Source organism: Phaethon aethereus, assembly GCF_964289735.1.
Source record: "Phaethon aethereus genome assembly, chromosome: 5".
Classification (NCBI taxonomy): Eukaryota; Metazoa; Chordata; class Aves; order Phaethontiformes; family Phaethontidae; genus Phaethon; species Phaethon aethereus.
This window is the reverse complement of record NC_138579.1, coordinates 26,698,850-26,717,636: the sequence shown is the minus strand read 5'-3', so window position 1 is coordinate 26,717,636 and position 18,787 is coordinate 26,698,850. Positions and strand designations below refer to the sequence as shown.

The window sequence follows — 18,787 nt, the reverse complement described above, 5'->3', positions numbered from 1 at the left end:
TAGTGAGGACAAAACTGAACAAGTAAGGCAGACTGAGAGCTGAGAATACGCTGGGAAATTAGAAACCCTGGCACCATGGGCCTGAACTGAATGGGACACAAGCACAGAAAATGGCTTTAGACAGCCACAGCAGCACCAGCCGTTTGTCCTGTCTCCTTGGTTGAGTGAGGCTGCTCTAGGCCCAGGATCAAATGCTGCCTGCAGTGTTACCAGTAGGGCAGAGAATTAAGCTGTTCAGAAATGGTGACCCCAAGGTATAAGGCAAGCGAGATCCATTTTAGCCACAACATGAAATGATGGATGAAAACTCTTTCTTCCCTGTTGCCCTCCCCAAGCAGGCAAAAATGTGTCAGGGTTGGTGCCAAACCCCATTCTAATGAGTGGAGGAGTCCAGAGGGACTCAAGGCAGGACAGATTTTAGGTTTCATTCTTTCTGCAAGTCTGCTCTTCTCTCTCATTGAGAACCTCTGAAGTCAGAAGCCAAAGTTCTGAGGCAAGGCTCAATTCTCCAAGTGCTTAAATGTTTTATTTCCTGCACGTGGACCCCACTCTCCTCCAACCGGCCTGAGACTCCTGTCATTGGGGTGGGCAGGAAGCAGCACAGCGTGTCTTGGGAGGGGCTGGGATGTGCTAGTGGGGTCGTGCCTGGGATGGGGACTGGGGGGCATCGTGAGGAGGTGCTTGGGGGGGTCAATTCAAGACAAGTGAACCCGTGGGTCCTGCTGACTCGCATCCAGAGTGGCACCCCGTACTGTTCCTACCCTGCCTCTGGTAGCAACATCCTGCCAGCTACTTGTTTGGGGCCACAACTGATAATGTGCTCCTACCCAGGGACTCCCAGCACGAGGATGCCCTCCTACTTTAGCAGATGTTGCTCTGGATGCTATCACACTCCTCTTAGGATGCTCTTTTTCTGATCAAGGTCAGCTGTAAGTGTACACTTGTACTCGGACATCCTGCAGCAACTACTGCAACCTGGGGGCTGTGGTCCCCTCTGACTCCTGGCGTTGGCATAGCTGCTCTGTTGCGGCAGCAATTCGGAGGAGTGGATGGGAAGTGGGAAATGTGGGGCCATAGTCCCATGGCCCAGGTGGTGAAGCATGGGGCTAGGTGAAAACTGCCCTCTCTACCTCATGAATACTTGAATCTGTAATTAAAAGAGAAGAACAAAGTATCTGGAAGATCATGATTGCATAGAGCCTAACCAGCCTGGCTTCAAAAAAGGAAAATCACATCTCACTTACTGAATTCCTTGAACATGTCAAGGTTTGTAAAGGGAGATAATATCTTTTATTAGACCAATTGATATAGCTGGAAAAAACAGACAAGCTTTCAGGCACAGAAACACTTCTTGTATGTTTTTTTCCAGCTATATCAGTTGGTCTAATAAAAAGTTATTACCTCTGTCCACAACTCTTATTTCACTTAATCCTTAGATCATCACAGTCACAGCACAACTACTTGAAGATATCAGTAAGGAATGGAAAAAGGGAGAATTATTTGACACAATTTATTTAGACTACTTAAAGTCCTTCAGCCAGACCGTGAGCTTCTACTAAAGCTAAGCAGGTATGGAGTGAGACGTGGTGCCTTTAGTAAAAACTATTCCTGGAAGGCTTAAAACTGTAGGGTTACACAGTCAATTTCCATCATGGCAAAGTGTTAACAGTGTAGTTCATGGTGTGGTACAGTCCTTGACTGTAGCAGCAAAATAGGCGGATGACAATCATTTAGGCTGATGAGGATGGGTGAAGATTGTGAGGAATGACAGAGATACCAGAAAAAATACAGGCAAATGGACAAAGCACTGCAGAACTGTATGTTTATTTAACATACGGAGCTAAAACCAGTTCTACTTACAATTAATCTATACATCTGTCCAGCCAAGAAAGGGACCAGTTTTATGCAGCTTGGTGGAAATCTCTGCACAACTTACACTTGAGAGGCACGTGTGTAATAATCATTGTGCTTATATTTGATCCCTGGGACTGCTTCCACTGAGCGCTCTGGGGACTGGCTGCCCCGCCTGGAAAGCAGCGTTAGAGAGCTAGAGAGAATTGAGAAGAGCATCAGAAGACTTGGCAAAACTCCTCCATGAGGAGAAAGATCTAAAAGGCTGGGATTATCTGCCTTGGTGACAGAAACGAGCTGGAGAAGACAGAGTGGCAGGCTGCTTTTAACCTGCCCCTACTGCATGCAAAATTAAAAACCAATAAAAGAGTACTTACATGACGTATTGTGCTGAGAAATTGCAGCAGCGCTGTCACCATTAGCCAGGCCAAGATTTTAAGGTTGCTCACAGAGCTGGATATTTATATGGCTGCCAGGAGTACCCAGCACTGCAGTTCACTGCCGGCGGTTTGGCAGGAGCACCCAGCCTGCGTTGGGCCGCCGGGTGTGAGGTGTGCGGCCTGCCGGCCGCCCCCGGCGGCAGGGCCAGGCTCCCGGGAGCGGGGCTGCCCCGGAGGGCCTGGGGCGAGCAGGGCTGGAAGGGGAAGGGAGCGGGCAGGGAAGCTGTAGGGCGCCCAGGAGCCGTGCGGCCCCCACGGGGGCAGGCCGGGCTCCGCGGGGACGGCGCCCGGGGCGGACGCAGTGACGAGAGGGACAGATTCGGCGCAGGCCAGGCCCGCGGGGCGCCCGGGGTCAGCGGCGCGGCGGCCGGGGCCGCGGGGGCGGGCCGTCTGCCGGAAGCACCGGCGGCGGCGGCGGCGGATGGAGGCCGAGCCGGAGCGAGCGGAGGCGCCGCGGCGGGGGGGTGCCGCCGGGGTGAGCGGGCCCGGGCCGCTCTGCCGCTCGCGGCGCGAGCTGGCTGTTAACGGTCGCGGAGCGCGCGCGGCCGCCTCGGGGCCGGGCCCGGGGTCGTGGCGAGCCGCAGTCGCTCCGCGCAGCGGCTCCGGGACCTTTAACCGCGGCCCGCTCGCAGGCGAGCGGGGCGAGCCCGGCCGGGGGTGCCGCGGGGCTGGGCTTGGGGGTGGCAGAGACGGGGAAATGGTGTCGTCCGTCCACCGGGAGGCCCAGCCCAGGGTACTGCCGCGGGGTTAGGCTCCCGTGGGACACCGTGCGGCCAGGAGGGGCCGAGCAGCCCGCGGGTGAGCTCGAGGAGCGTTGCCGACCGGCGACGGGCGGGGAGGCGGCTGCGGGTTTAACACCTGCAGCTGGGAATGCTTGGCCGCTATTTAGGGGAACGGGTCTCATCGCAGGGCATAGCGTGGGTGCAGAGCTGTTGCTTGCATTTTTCCCCCTGACTCTGAAGCAGGTTTTGTCAGTAACTGTGTGTCTTCTGCTCCTTTCCGTTTCCCCCTGTATCACAGGTACTAAAGATGGGCCGTCGAGCCCGACAGGACTTTTTTCCAGATGAAAATCTCAGCAGGAAGAATTCCCCATCAGCTTCTTTTGGAGAGGTGGGTGTCCTGTGAGGAGAACCTGTCTGTAATCCTGCTGGTGTCTCCACTGGAGACATTTCTTCTGACTTTTTTTTTTTTCTGATTTCTTCTGGACTTCATTTCTTCTGAGATTCTTTCCTGCACGGTGTACTCTGTTCTCTATAATTTGTCCTTAGATTTGCGACCCAGGTGACTGCCCTGTCCCCTTGCTGGTGTTGCCCTCTGCATGATGTGTAGTTTTCACACAGGGTCATATCTGGGGCTACAGTTTCTCATGTGTGAGGTATGGAAAGCAGCATCAAACAGGACTTGGGACCTCTCCCTCCTGTACATGCATATCTTCCAGGGGAATTAAAATATGAGCAGGCACATAATTTTGTGACCTGTTTTGCCACCTTCTATGGTAGCAAGACAATACAAGTAAGCAGATGCCTTACTGTTGCACTTTGCTTTTGCTAGAGCCAGAGTGCAGTATCTGAGATGGTCAGCATCAAGTTTGTGTAGTGGTGCTCTTTTTCCTTTCCTCCATGCACAGGCTACAGAGGTCGTGCTAGGAGCCAGCTTTGCAGCATCAGACTTTGCCTTGTGGGTAATAATATGTAAACCCAGTTCCCACATGGCTTTGGAGGAAAACTTTTGTTCAGAGTCTGTTCTGTCAGTAATCTTCAAAAAGTAGAAAGTGGTCTGGAACCCCTCTTTCACAGGAGACTGAGGCAACATCTTCTAATACCCAGAAAGATGAGACCCTTTAGATTCCCTTTCTTGCTTAGTGCTGCAGAATGCTCAAACTCTGCTTGGAAGTTTGCTCTCTGATGTGAGCATGGCTTCTCCACAGTCATCTCCTGCTGGAAGGAGCACCTGTCAGGGAATGACATACAGATTTTGCTCCTTGACACCTTCAGATGGACAAAAGGGTCATCACACTTCCACCTTATTGACAGTAGTATTCGTTTAAATGAGATGATACTTAGCTTTTTGCAATGCCAGTTGTGGTCTCCAGCAGCATACCATATTCTTGGCTTCTTTAAATTGCAAACCCACTTTGCCCTGCTGGTCACCCTGGCACCAACTGTGCTTCAAGCTGCGGTGCTCAGAGCCCTGGGACCTTCTGTCTTGGGAGTGGCTACTCTGTGCCTGATCCTCTGTGCCATGACAAAACTCTCCTATTACAATAGGAGTAGTTGCATCCCAGCCACGTGTGCTGAAGTGGTTTTGTGGGGCAGTATTTCCTTGGAATCCCAGTGATGCTGTTGAAAATACACTGTTATGGCTTAGCTTATAATAACACCTCAAAGAACACCAAATAACAGCTCAAAGGCTTTTTTTTCTGGAGAAAGTATGCTCTTTTCCCTTGAGAGGCAAAATGGAGAATCATCTCCTACCTATGCATTCTCCCCTCCCTGGGTATGGTATAGGAGTTCAGGAGGGATTCCATGAGGGAGTTCGCAGAAGGTGTAATTTAAGAAATTGAAATAACCATGGGCCTCATAGGTAAAGAAAGCCTTAAAGAAACCATCTGGTGGTTTAAGTGGGTGTAATCGTTGGTTAGCCTCCAGGTTAGGGTGGCTCACTCAGATTGTTCTCTTACTGGAACTGGCTGTCCTAGTTCATGGACTGATTCCCTGGTTAGAAAGAGACCAGGGCATGATGTAGGGGTACAGCTGACTGAGTGTAATTTACTGCAGTTGTACTTGGTGTGTCTCGCATCGTAGCCATTATAGTAGCTGGGAGGAGATCATGAAGGTGCCACTCCTTGGGCAGCCCTGGAGAGGACTAAGAAATAGTTAGTCTTCTGTGTGAAAGCAGTGAGCTTTTCAGCAGCAGAAGGGTGAGGCCTTCCACGCCTTACAGGATTCAAATATGTTATTACTGGATCTTAAACACCAGGAAGAACCATTTGTGTCAATAGTGTCCCTTCAGACAGTTCTTTGTTGCTAAATGTTGCTGTTAACTGAAGACTTTGGAGCTACTGGAGAAGAGACAAAATCCACTATAAATAATCCTCAGCCTTTTCCTTTGCTCCAGAATTGGAGGCTTCTCATACACAGTCATATTTGATACTAAAGCGAGCATTTAATGGAACTAATACTGTTTTTTCCTTCACCCTAGATCGGCAATCACCTTTTACTTTTCTGGAAGCTTGGTCTTGGCTTGCCTCCAAGTGGTGGGGTCAGCTGTTACAATGGATGTCTCATTTAGCCATCTGGTCATCTTGAAACCTTTTCAAGGAACCTTCCCAAAAGAAATGTAAAATAAAAAAAAACCAAAACAGTACTTTTTTTCTGGAACTGGCAATAGTGGAGGAGGCCCCATGTAATTAATTTCAGCATAGGAGCCTTTATTCTTATTACTGATTTTGAAGACAAAGAGGTTTGTCTTAAACCTTTGCTATATTTACACCTTCATGTGCAGTTTTACATTGAGGATGGTGATTCTGCCCTCAGTAGTTCCTTAGAGTTTTAAAACTGTTTTATGATTCACCTTGACTTTTTTTTTTTTTTAAATTCCATGTCAATACACCCAGTTTCCACCCAGCTCAAATTTCTGATATGAACGTACTACTTGTGCTATTGTTGTGGTCTTTTCATGGCACTGAGAACCGTCCAGGAAGTGTTTTCCAGTCAGAGCGGCTTGCTTGAAGGAAGCAAAAAGTACCTGTCTATCTATATTTCAACATTTGGTCTTATTACAAGAAAGTTCACTTCAAGGGGTGAGCAACTCATTTAACATAATTTTAGAAGATCTTTGTTTTGAAGTCAATAGGCAAATCATCTGACTTGGAGCATAGATCTTATCAGACTACTGCTGATCTCTCCTTGACCTGGACTCTGTCTTCTGAAAGAGACTCCAAGCAATGATACATCTCAACTGTGTGTCTTCTCTCACAAATGTGTTGTTAAAAACTCCTTCCCTAGGGCATGACTGCAATCTCTTCTGCCTTGTAGCCTAATATACTTCTCCCAAGCTCTATGAAAACAGTATGATCTCTTAGTATCTTTTCAGTGCCTATTGTGTGTATATATCTCCCACAGTAAGTTCCTTAACTACAGTGGTGTATCTGTAATTCCGCTGCCCAAATATCTATCTGATAATTCCCATTCCTGTGTGGAAGTATCTGCATTACCTTCAAATGTAGACCTCTGTCTTCTCAAGGGGCTCACTAAGGGTCACAAAGCTCACAGTCTGCCATCTGACATGCAGAGCATTCCTGCCTTTTCAGAAGTACAAGTACTAACAACACTGCAGCTATGTATTATTTCTCGAGGCAAGAAGGAACATGATTATTTGCTGTAATTAGTTCAGTCAGCATCCTGTTGCAGCAATGGCTGTGCGTGTTCCTGGCCTTTAGAGCTCCTTGGCAAATCAGCAGGCACTTCTTGGGCACCCAGGGGAATATGCTGTAAATGGGAATTCCTAGAGATAAATTCGCTTGCTGTGTGCCAGAACTGCGCATTTCAAACATTCATTTTCAGAGGGGTAATGTGTCCATTTTTCCATTGGGAGGCCTTTCCCATCCCCTGGCTTGACGTGTAACTTTTTACTCATCTTGATTCTATCAAGTTTCTGACAAAATGGGACAAACTTAAGCTGGTCATGTTATTTGTGTAATGGGAGGGGCAGATCATATAATGAGATCTGTTGAAGATCTTTACTGTCCTGTCCTACCAGGACTTCTGGATACTTTTATAGAATAAAAGTCAAACCTTTTTTCTGGCTCTAACATCACTGCATCCAACAACCTGAATGCTGGCTTGATGATGTCCACCAAAATAAGCTGTTTGGCCAGGTTTGGAGCTCTTGAGGAGATTGATTTGGAAAGTTGAGTGGAAAAGCCTTTTTAAAATATACATAAAATATATATTTTAAAATATATATCAGAAAATTTTTCCTTTTCTGTGTCTCCTCTCAGCAAGAGTAAACTATTTGCTATTCTGTGAGAAATCAGTATGCAAAAATGTTGTAATGTTATCCTGCTTCCACAGTCTGTTTTCTCTTCATCCTACAGTGATGGCATTCCCTTGGGACCTTGTTCAAGACTTCCCTGGTTTCTACCTCTTACATTCTCAATATGATGTTGTTGGTGTCTCTCCGGCAGCACTTTGTAGATCCTTTGAGTGGAGACCGCTTTAATAGGTGATAAGTCAGTCTAAAGAATGAGGGTTTTCCAAGCTATGTTGAGAATATCTCCACACTGGTAGGACAGGGTCACTTTCACTTTATATCAGGGTTTGTCCAAAATCATCTAAGTTCCCTGCTGATTCTCTTCCCCATGTTTCACCGAAGCCTGTGGAAAGGCTTTGTCACTTCAATTCTGAGAGTATATTCTTCTCTTGTCCTACCTGGTATTTGTAAGCTTGCCTATGTAGTTGTGATCCTTGGGCGATAGTTAAAAAGTGAGTATTTCTGTGCTGTAAAAAATACCTTATGCAGAATAGGTTTGTATAGACAGACAAAAGCTTGGTCTATCTTCACTGCATACTGGAAGGATGTTCCCACAGGTGAATTTTGCAAAGCAGCTATTTGGACTTCTACCACCCAGCTTACAAAAACTGCTGGCAGTGATTCTTTAGGCTAACATCCAGGCATTGTTTAAACAGGGCTCTGGTTATCTAACCCAAGTGAATAAACAACTGCAAATCAATTGCTGAGGGTGAAATCCACATGGAAGATTGCTCAAAGAAGTGGTTATTTAAATGCTTTTCCAACATGTGTTGTCCAGCTGGATTTCCTTCTGTGTCACTGTGAGTCCTGTACCACTTGGGCTCTGTATGTCCAGAGAAACTTAGGTCATGTTGGGCTCTGCAGAAGCATTTCTGCTCTCGGGTGTGGGAACAAGTGGGTCCCTGGCTAATGGATAGACACTTCCAAAAGATTTTGCCAGTTGGATGAATCTGATTTCATTTTTGCTGATCACTGATGTGGACACTTCTGTACCCCAGCTGCCCTAATCTGCATGTAGCCTTTCTCTGCTCCTGTCATGGTAAAACTGTAAAATCATATGACAGTGCAGACACTAAGTGGACTCAGGTGCCAAACTACTTTAATCAGAGATATATGCAATTTATTCATCACATGGCTTCCCTGTTCCACAGGAGCGATGATGCAGTGCAGAAGACAAGTCAGGTGGATTAGTGTAGTGGTTCCAGCCACACAGTGTGAACTCCCGGTGCAGGGTTATGAAGTACCCTAGATTCTCTCCCCGAGTGATTCTGAACACCGTCATTTCTAGGATTGCATAGAGATTACCAGATTCTTAATTGCCTCCTCCTTGCATTTGGTGCCTAACAACCGGTTGTCGCCATTCCTGGTGCTGGCAGTCTGCTCATCAGAAAGTTTCTCAACCACTTTGCAATTTTCACAGTGATTAACAGGCTGCTTTCCTTGAGTTACTCATCTATCCCATAACTAAGCTACTTCCTCATACCATAGGGTTAGCTAAAGTTAATCTACTAGAGCTAACACTGTTGTCAGCTAGGCCTATCTTAATGCTAACTGCTACAGCTCCTGCTCCCAGTGGATGGTCTGACCTTGGCTTAAGAAACAGTAGCTCCTGAAAGAAGGGCTGCAGCCTGCTACAGTATATAACGCCCTGTATGACTGGTCCAGCATCATTTCAGGTCTCTGGCATGGTTGCAGAACCTATCCATACAAATCTTTCCAATGTCCTATACACCTGAAGAATTTGGGTTTTCTTATGCTATAGGGAGAAGGAACTAAGTCTTCTCTCGTTCTCATTCATAGTTTTTTTCTTTAGTATGCCTTTCAAGGGTCTGATTGCTAGCAGACTTTTCTGCTATTGCAGTCAAACAGGCATGCTTTATAGTATCGTAGTTGGTATATGCATAAATGACTGGATATAAAATCTCACAATGATGGGATCAACTTTGTACTTTGTTCACATGACTAAGGTTGCAAAGCATGTGCTGTGGGACAGCCATTCCTGTCGATTTTGAAGCTATTTTGTGCAGGCTTCCATAGTTCTTCCTTTTAACTTCTTTCTCTCTTTTTCCCTCCTGATCCTTCTAGGATGAAGACCCTGAGGAAAAGGTTGACCATGTAAGACTAGGGGCTTTCTAGGTAGATGCTGGCTCCTCTGAAGAGGACTAGAAGGACTAACCTATCCGTGTATCTGGAGACTACCTTAAGAGGGGACTCTTGTATTGGAGAATAAGACAAAGTTTGCCTCAGATGCAGTGCCTTTCCTGCATCCTCTGTTCCTATTGCTGACAGGTTTTTTTATTGTCTTTGTAACAGCTGCTCTTATCAGCTGCTGCTTCTTGTTCCGAGGTCACAGATATATATGTGGCCATTGGAAAGATACTCTATTTTAATTTAAAACTCAGGGCAGCAATTAGCTAATAGAGTACAAAACCTGCCTGAGCCTAGATTTGCTGTCCAGTATGGTTAGCTTGCTCCCATAACATGAAAACTTGTCCTTAGGGATTACAGAGTCTTGCTGGTGCCCTAGAGGAGAAGGCCAGCCACTAGTAACAAGAATGTGTGCCTCTGTATTTTCTATGAGTCTTTCCTTTTTATTGCAGCAGCACTGGAATGCTAATACCTGTGGTTCATAGGATGGCACAGTGCTTCTTACCAGGCTCCTGTTATTCAGAGAAAAGGAATACACATACCTTTCTCATCCTGCAGCAAAGCTAAAATACTTCTCAGCATTCATTTGGCATTAGAAGCCAGGGTGGTGCTGTTCAGAACAACCTGAAAACTAATACCTGTTTCTGCTAAAGTGTTTGGGCTAACTGTGTTGTACTCTCCTGAACCATGGAATTGGTATTGCCCAATTTTTCCTGGCTAGAATTGCTCTCTGTATATGTTAGACAATTAAAGCATCCTCGCCTGTACTCTTAATTCCCTCTGCTGAAGCACCAGCCCAGTAGTGGTAGCATAGTAGATACATTTGTGAAATTTAAAGCCCAGAAGAGAAACCCGTATCACCCATCTCATTAATTCTGGCCTCAGAAGGGTATGCTCATCACAAGGAGTCAAGACTATTCAGATTAGCTCAGTTTTCTCTTGGTAGTGCTAGAGATTATATTGTAGGAAAGATCCACTGGGTTTATTTGTCAGTGATGGATGGTTCAGGACTATGCCCAGAGCACTTTTCCATTTATCAGGCAAAAAGACCTCCCACTGATGGCTATAGTTTTGGGGACTGGTTACCCAATAGAAATTTTTTCTGATAATTGATCTAACCTCCTTCCCCCAGCACTGGAACCAGTCCTTACAGTCATTTCACTGGAACTAATTCCACCTTCATGCAGTGCCCTAAATCATTGATTCCCAAGGTCTGCTGTACTGAGTGGTGGCTGATCACATGCCACAGATGCCTTCTTGCTCCTGGCTGCTAAATTTCATTAAAAAACCTAAAGTGATATGACTCTTCCACATGAGCAATTCTTGTTGCTTCAGAGATGTTATGCAACAGTGCCTGGCAAGGAGATTTTCCTTAGTATGAACTGATCCCTGCTTTGAAACCCCTCTTGTTGGTTGATACCCTCAACTATCTTGTTGGGATAGTTCCTACACCTTTTATTTGTGCTTATGCTCTTAAGCATCACAGTCACACTTTATAGTATTTTTACATTTGTAAATGTCTGTGAAGGGTAACAAAATGGTTAACAGAGTTCAGAAATCTCATCAGTAACTTGCTTGTAACTTATAATACCATGTGCTTACAAACTTCTGTTAATTATATCATAAGTCTCTTCCAAACCAATTATTAGTGGAACTTTATATTATAAAGTGTGATCCAAAACTTGTTGCAGTATATCCCTCCCTTAGTCATTGCCTGGCCAAGCTGAAATACTTGGCTTCTTGAATCATTTGTCCGAAGTTGGCCCCTTCGTCCCCCTGATGGCTCATGTAACCCTTCTCTGAACTCCCTTTGGGTTGTGCTGAGTGTTACAATCTGAACTCTTCCTGGGTTTGGTCCCTTTCCTCCAGTCCTGCTGAAGATACTTTGTGGCTGCCTGAATACTTGATAGCTAAATGCTTGCTAAAGCAGCCCGATCCGGGCTGCCGATGTGAACATACCTGCTGAAGTCCTGCCCTCCAGCCATCTGCCTGCTCTGAGACTTGTTTTGCATCCCCTGGCAAATCACTCATCTCGGATCTGAATTTTTGCCAGTTGAATCACTCATTTGGCTCCACCTTCCACGGCTGCCTGGGACATTTAGCCAAAGGCTGTAAGGCTGATCAATGGTATAATAAAGGGTGTATCCTAATATCTTGGTTAATTTGCAGAGGCAGAATAGGCAGGAGGAAGAGTATGAACATGGCTGTGAGACAAGATTTTGCTGGGTTCTCTTCCTGGCTTTGCCACAGATTTGCTCTGGGGCCTTGGAGAAGTCCCTGCTCTAGTTTGCTTTAGTCTCTGTTGGAAAGGAGGGCTAGAGCTTTATGCAGGAGAACTGTGGGGATTCCCTAAACTCAGATCCACGGGGGGATTTAGATGCCTTACCCTCAAAGCAAAATCCACAGCCTGTATTAGGTGCCTGTGTAGTATGTAGACAATCTCAGGATGGGCCTGTGGATCTATCAAGGTGGTAAAGAGTGTCTGGGGACTGCACTGTCTGAAACCCTGTACTTCTGTGAAGCTCTAGCACCTTTCTGAGAGCCCTGGGAGCACATGTCCCTGCATGAGCAGTGAGTGATCCTGATCCTCCCATCCTGTGTTTTGTAGCCTTCAGCAGTGGACCAGGACTTTTTCTTGCCTTCAGGGACGTCCAGGGTTGTAGGTGTTCATTTCGACATTGAAGCTGCACACTTATACATCAATTTAAAGATTAAACCCACCCTCTTATTTGCAAGCTGGAAGACACTGTTTTTATTCTCCTCTTCCTCCTCCTACAAGTAATGTTTCCCACCTCTGTAGAGAATATTGTATGTAATGACTAAGGTATGAGCTGCTCTGTGTCTGAGAAGGCTCTCAGTCTTTTCTCCAGAAGCTGCTGTTTTGCAAAAGGGAACTAAAAGCATTTTTGGACTTCAGAGAAGGACTTTCTAACTAAAGGTAACAACATTTGAGCAGGAAGATGAAGGAATTTTGGGAGAAGTCCTAATGAGTCCAGCTGGGACCTCATTCTCTAGTTGTGCTTTGGTAGACATGCCATAGGTAGTCTCAAGGTCCTTCATGGACTAAAGTTGGGAGAGCACCTGATTCTGACTCTAACTAAATGGATGCTGACCTCTATGGCTTTATATCACTCAAAGTTTGAGTGATGACATGCTTTAAGGCAGCAACTGGAAAAAGGATTTGAGGATCTGACCTTTCCAGAAGGTGCAACCAAGTCCTGTAGTTCTAGTTCCCAGTTTTAAAACAATTTGGGTGGAAAAATGGGCTGTTGCTTCTTAGGTTAAGACAACATGCCAGGAACAGTTGTTTTCAATGAATATTTGTTGGACGAACAGCTATCAAAAAAGTTTAAGTAACTGAAAGGTGAAGCCAGTTGTGGACTTAGCATTACAAAGTGGCCCAGTTGGGTGGGGTTGTTTGAATGAGTGTATTTGCATCCTAAAATACAGTGCAAATGATGCAGAGATCCCCCAGCGAGAAGCAACCTGCACTCTACCTGGGGACGTACCAGCTTGGTTACCAGAAGTACCTAAAGCTAGACTGTTTCCAGACTCGAGCTGACTCACATGGGTCCTGCTCGCAGGTGTGTCTGCACCTGTGGTATAGACATGGCCTGGGGCTGGTATGAACAGGGCTTTTAATCAGAGCGGTATTTTCCTGACCCAGTTCTTACCCTCGTGCAGTGGTTGGCACTCAGCTCCAAACTCTCATTCCATTGTCTGGTCTGGTCTGGATCTGCACAGAAGCCACCCCCCAAGTGCTCTTCCCCACATCCCCTGAAACTTAGAAATATGCGACTGAGAAGCCCATCACTGGCTGCACTCAGCTGGGTGCTTACTGGGGGATCTTATTTGTGTAAAAATAATCACAGTGGTTTAGGCACTGTCCAGCCACTCTAGTTCAGAGAGTTCATGACCTAAGAAGTTGTGTATAACTGTAATGCAGTCCCTTATAGCCCTTTTTGTATCTACAACTTGCATTGCAGTAAGATCTGGAGAACATTGGTGGGTAACTGAGACAGAAAGTTCCTATCCCAAAGACCTTACAGTCAGAGTGCTTTGTTTTTCTGTAGCATCCTGTTCTTCCCTGTGATCTTCCATTTGTAGAAGAGCCCTCACCAGGGGCTAGCTGCATTTTGTATATGGCATGTTGCCAGGGTTTTGCCGCATTAGGCATGCAACTGGGAGTGAGATGGGCTGGCAGTAGATAGCTCTTGAAGCCACTGGCATCTCTGAGAACCTGGGAGGGTTCTCTAAGGCCGAATTTCCTGTAGCTGTTGCACATTGTGAATGCCCTCCCATCTGTGTGTTTGTCCTGGGCTGAGCTGAATTTGTCCCTCCATCTCCCAGAGTTTCTGTCATCTGTTTGGATTCTTGCATTGTGCTAATAAACACCCTCCATCAAAGAGAACAAGCATCCAAGGAAGCACTGGCTTTTTTACCTGCTTCCATTTTACAGGGATTGCTTCTTTTTTTTCAGTGGTCTTTTGGTTGCTTGTAGAAATGCTGGACTCTCAGCCTGTTCCTGGGGACCGCTCAGCTGGAAGTTGGCCAGATTCTCCAGGAGGAATCTCAAAAATGCAGCTGAACTTTTGTTCCCTAATTAGGCCAACTTCCCCAGTGTGAGCCCCAGCACTGCATGGCCTGGAGCTCCCCAAGGCCTTGTGCTGCCTCTCTCCCGTGCACCCCGAGTGACTGGCCAGCATGGAAGTTATTTTCAGCTTTCTGAGGTTATCTGCTAGCCTTTTGATGACATCTACTGAAACAGCATTTCTAATCAGCCATGTTTCCCAGCCTTTCTAGTAGTATCCTCCCTGCTTGGCTACCTTGATGTGGATTAGGCACAATCCCATGAAAAATAATGTTATTAAAAGCTTTTCCTTTTCCACACATTTATTTAATGCTTTGAGTGCTCCTGGACCCACCTGAAGGCAACAAAAGAACTGTAGGAGGGTGGGAACGTGTCTGACAGTATGTAGCACAAGGTAGTAGCCAACTATTTGAGAGATGTTCATGCCTAGGAGGGCTGGAGGGGCACTGCCCTGTAACTATGGGTTGTGAAAGGATTCTACCTGGTAACCCCTTCCTCAGAGAATCGGATTGTTGCGTGCTGCTTCACTGCTTTGAGACAAGTTAAGGTGCCAAATGCTGCAATATGACAGCTTTCCTAGCAGGTGCACATGTAAGCTGACTCGAGAGCTGACTATTGTTTTAGGAAAGAAATTCTTGATAGCTGTTTAACAATATGAGCTGCTCCTTTACCTGCTGTGATAGGTGACAGAGAATATTTGAAGCCCCCCAAGAACTTTTTCTCTCTTGATAACACTTTCCCTAGTAAAGGAAGGTCAGTGACCATGAAGGATAGTTTATGGATGAAATGGAAATCCAGTATTTTCTGCTAGACATTTAAGACATGCAGAAGGCCTTGGAGAGGATTCATTAAAATCAGATGCACTAGTTGAACTGCCTATGGACATGACAAAGAGGGCTAGCAGAGATGGGCTGTTCTTTGCAAAAAGCTGAGGCTTGCATAGATCTGGGAATTGAGCCCTTTTTGATATCATATATGCTCTGAGATCAGTATAGATTGTAAGTGTTATGTGGCTGCTTGGAAGCAGTGGGGCTATTTGACTTACAGCTCCTTAACTGGCAGCAGTCAAAACTAATTCATCAGGCCTGTTTGTGGAGATTTGCTTTTCCTCAGTCAGGGGAGCCTGAGGCAACTTGCTGGAGAAGAGGAAACTCGAGACTGGCCATACTTCTTTCTTTCTACTCCATGGTCAATATTGGATAAAAACAAGGCACCTCCATACTGTATAAAATCTCACAGTGTTTGTATATTGGGCAGAACATAGTTCTCGCATATTTTAGGAGATGTATTACATGACACAAAAATTGTATGCCGTCTGTTGCATGCTGTCAATGTCATTTGAGTCCCTGCTTCCCTGCACTGAGTGCTCGCTGTTTTGAAGGAGTTGTCATGTTGATGAGGGTAAATCAATCCATATTTCCAGACTCGCCTGAGAATATGAGGGACCCAACATGTCTGTGATCTGCCTGTGTTGTGGTAGGTCCTAAAAGAAACTAGGATCCAGAAACACACAGGGTAGTTGCTTCCATGAGGGAAGCAGCATCCAACTAGCACTTTCAAAACTGCAGACGTGTTCTGACAAGTAGACTGGAAATTTATGCCTTAATGGGGAAGCCAACTTAGAATTCTACATCTGTCTGATAAGAAAGGACCTGACTACAGATAAAGAAAAAGGTAGAGTTTCTACTTTAATGCAGGAGAAGTGGAATTCAGGCCAGTCATTTATCAAAGGGAGAGATAAAATACTGATTATGGTGGTAGTGTGAAAGTGTCAGTAAGGAAGGTGGCCTGAGAAATACTGGAAAAGTGCCTTCACAAAAATGGTGAACTGATTTTCTGAGAGGAAGTAAAATAAAAAGCCCACACTATGGCAATGTTCCTTGAAAAAGTGGATGATCTGCAGAAACTAAAGTAGAGGAAATCTTCTGGAGATAAGTAACTGACAAAACTTAAGTAGAAAAGCAAACCACAGCAAGTCATTAGTTAATGCTGTGAAAGAGACTGAGCAGCAAGACCTGAGAGAGAACTCTGTTGTCAGGAGCTGGTAGAATCTCAGTGTTTTGAACACCAAACCATTTGGGTGTATAGCTTAGCTTTGCATTTGGGAACATATATAAAAATCTTGACCAAGGTATAACACATAGGTGCCAACAAGTTCTGATCATTTAAAGCCCCCAGTCTTTTTCACCAAAAAGGTGTGTTCAGGAGGACATTTGCTCCATTACAGAAGAACAATGTCCTGTGTTTCTGCTCTGCTCCCTCTGGGGTTCTTCCCACTTTCTGTGTCAAGCTCTTGCTTGCAGTTGTGATGTCCCTACCTGTCACCATATCATGGCAATGCATGACATTGCATTCTGAATTGTAAATTATGTTGTGGTTTTGGAAATGTGAAAGTATATGAAGGTAAATTTATTTACTTGACAAAAGTGTATGTGACATGTGACCTTATTACAGCACTTTCCAGGCAACTAACAAAGAAAAGCTATTTATCCTCAGCTGACAGTTAACATTGCCTTTCCTGTTGCTAGTGCTTCTGTAGGCAGTTCAGAAAGAATTACTGGATTTGTTGCAAGAGGAATAAAAGACCTGTAGGTATATGTGAGGTGTTTGTCAGGGTCTGACAGACATTCAGGGTTGCCTGGTGTGTATGGTCAATGGCAAGATGCTGTAACATTGGCAAGACATAGGAATCAAACCCCTAGATGCCATGGAGTTGCCCTGTGCAAAGACTGGGGCACTCATTCTCATCACCCTCTGATCTGGAGGGCCCCACTTGAGAGATCTGTGATCTGGAGGCTAGTTTTGATGATGAGGGAATTAAATTGCAGGTAGGTGCATTGGAATGCCCTGGAGAAGGTGCATTTTCCCTCAGCCTTATGGCCCAGGTTCTTTGGTGGCATTTGTGTAATGCTGTGCACCTTTGCGAGGAGTTGTGAGTCTGCGTGTTGGGAACATGGCCTGCTGGCTACCAGAGGGATGGAGTGAAGGGAGGAGGATTGTTTGCATGGGAAGGATCCATGTGCGAGGGAGTGTGTTTTTGAGGTAGGGGTGTGTGTAATGGGAATTGGGATGTTTATGTGGGCATGCACGCCCATATGTGGTGTGTTTTTCCCCCTTTTCCTGGGCTCTGGGTGTGTCCAGATCAACTGAATTCAAAATGCTCCTTTTTTGGCACTGTAGCCTCTTCTCTGGTTTGGCATCTTAAGAATCTGAGGGAATCATTTAAAGATCAGAAAACTCCATTCACTTGGGCCCCTGAAGGCTTCACATTCTGTGACATGGTCATTCCAGTCGACTGAGCTCTGTCCCCTGCGGATGAGCCCATATAAGGAGGCTGTTTCCTGCGTTTCAGGCTCCCTGCCTGTCCCTCTGCCCTCCTGTGCTCCCTTTGCTGAAGAAAGCTGGTATTTTGGGACTGCAGCTCCTGCCTCATTCCTGCTCTCTGTTTATTTTTGGAGGATGACTATTTTTGCTCCTATCAGGGAGCTATGCAGGGTCATGCCCCCTCCCTGCAGCAGGCAGTGGCTGCCCCTGGCAGGGTCTCTTAATTTCCCACACTCACAAAACAATGCTTCTGCTTCAAGAAATAAACATGGGAGACCCCTACCATCAGGGGTTAGGTCAACCCTTTCCTCATCTGTGGCAAGAGGTAATTTGGCTTTGGCTCAGGGTTGACCCCACTACACATGCAGAGTCCCCTCTGTCAAGTCAAAAATCCTTAGGAGTCACTCTTAATAAAAACTGTGGAAGCCACCTGTCCCCCCACCATTGCTCCAGCTTAGACTCCTTTGCAGTTACCATTTTTCTCTGTTTTGGGACATCTTTTACCCAGTCATCCTTTTCTCATGATGGTCCCTTCACAGGTCCCAGAAACCCATCTTCCCTCACTGTGCACCATCAACTGGGAGCTATATAAACTCAAATTCATCCACTGGGTTCACCTTGCCACTCTGCTTTCACCACTGCCAGTCATGCAAAACACGGAAGGCACTGCTGTAAGAGGTGTTTCAGGCAGGGGGGACCGAGCCCAAAACTGCAAAAGGCAATGGGCAGCTCCCACATGGTGGGAACTCATGGCCCTGTTCTTCGAAAATTCCCATTGTTAGCCCCAAGCTGAATTCCTGTTTTCTCTTGCTGCGCAGCAGAGTGCCACACAAGACTGCAAGAAAATAGCAGGGAGGGTCTTTAAGCTCCAGATGAACTTCCCCTTTAGCATTTCAGTGGTGGGGTTCATCTCAACTAACTTCAGAGGTCTTTGGTATGGCTGGCTGTATTTGAACTTGGCATCTAACCTATTCTAGGTAGTGGACAAAAGCAAACACTTTTTAGGAACAATTCCTCATCTAAAACAAGATGTCTAAAGTGTGCTGACTTGTATCCCAGGAAACATGTAACATGTGATACCTCCCACTGAAATGTGGGCAGCAGTAACGTACCCAGTGACCATATTTTGCCAGGAGAGTGCATCCTCTTGCAGATCAGTCTGCTATTGTACTGTGTGCCCATGGCAAGTCAAAGGCACACAGACCTGAAACTTGTGAAGATACTAATGAGAGTGATATGTCTTTTGCTTACAGAGACACTTAAAAACCTATGGTTGTTGTTTAGCCCCAGCTGGCAACTAAGCAACTCAGCCTCTTGCTTGCCCCCTCCCTGCCAGGTGGGATGGGAGAGAGAATTGGAAAATAAAAATTCACAGGTTGAGATAAAAACAGTTTAATAG

At 45.9% G+C, this 18,787-nt stretch overlaps 1 protein-coding gene across 1 annotated transcript in view; it reads left to right on the top strand.

The window, feature by feature from the left end:
* Positions 1–2,712: 2,712 nt before the first annotated feature.
* Positions 2,713–18,787, top strand: part of IFT43 (intraflagellar transport 43) — a gene marked incomplete at both ends in the record, with an annotated part of 46,070 nt that continues 29,995 nt past the window's right edge. The window contains 3 exons of the mRNA XM_082000326.1: positions 2,713–2,766; positions 3,312–3,401; positions 9,411–9,440. Coding sequence (XP_081856452.1) covers positions 2,713–2,766; positions 3,312–3,401; positions 9,411–9,440 — 174 coding nt within the window. The remainder of the gene's footprint in view (positions 2,767–3,311; positions 3,402–9,410; positions 9,441–18,787) is intronic.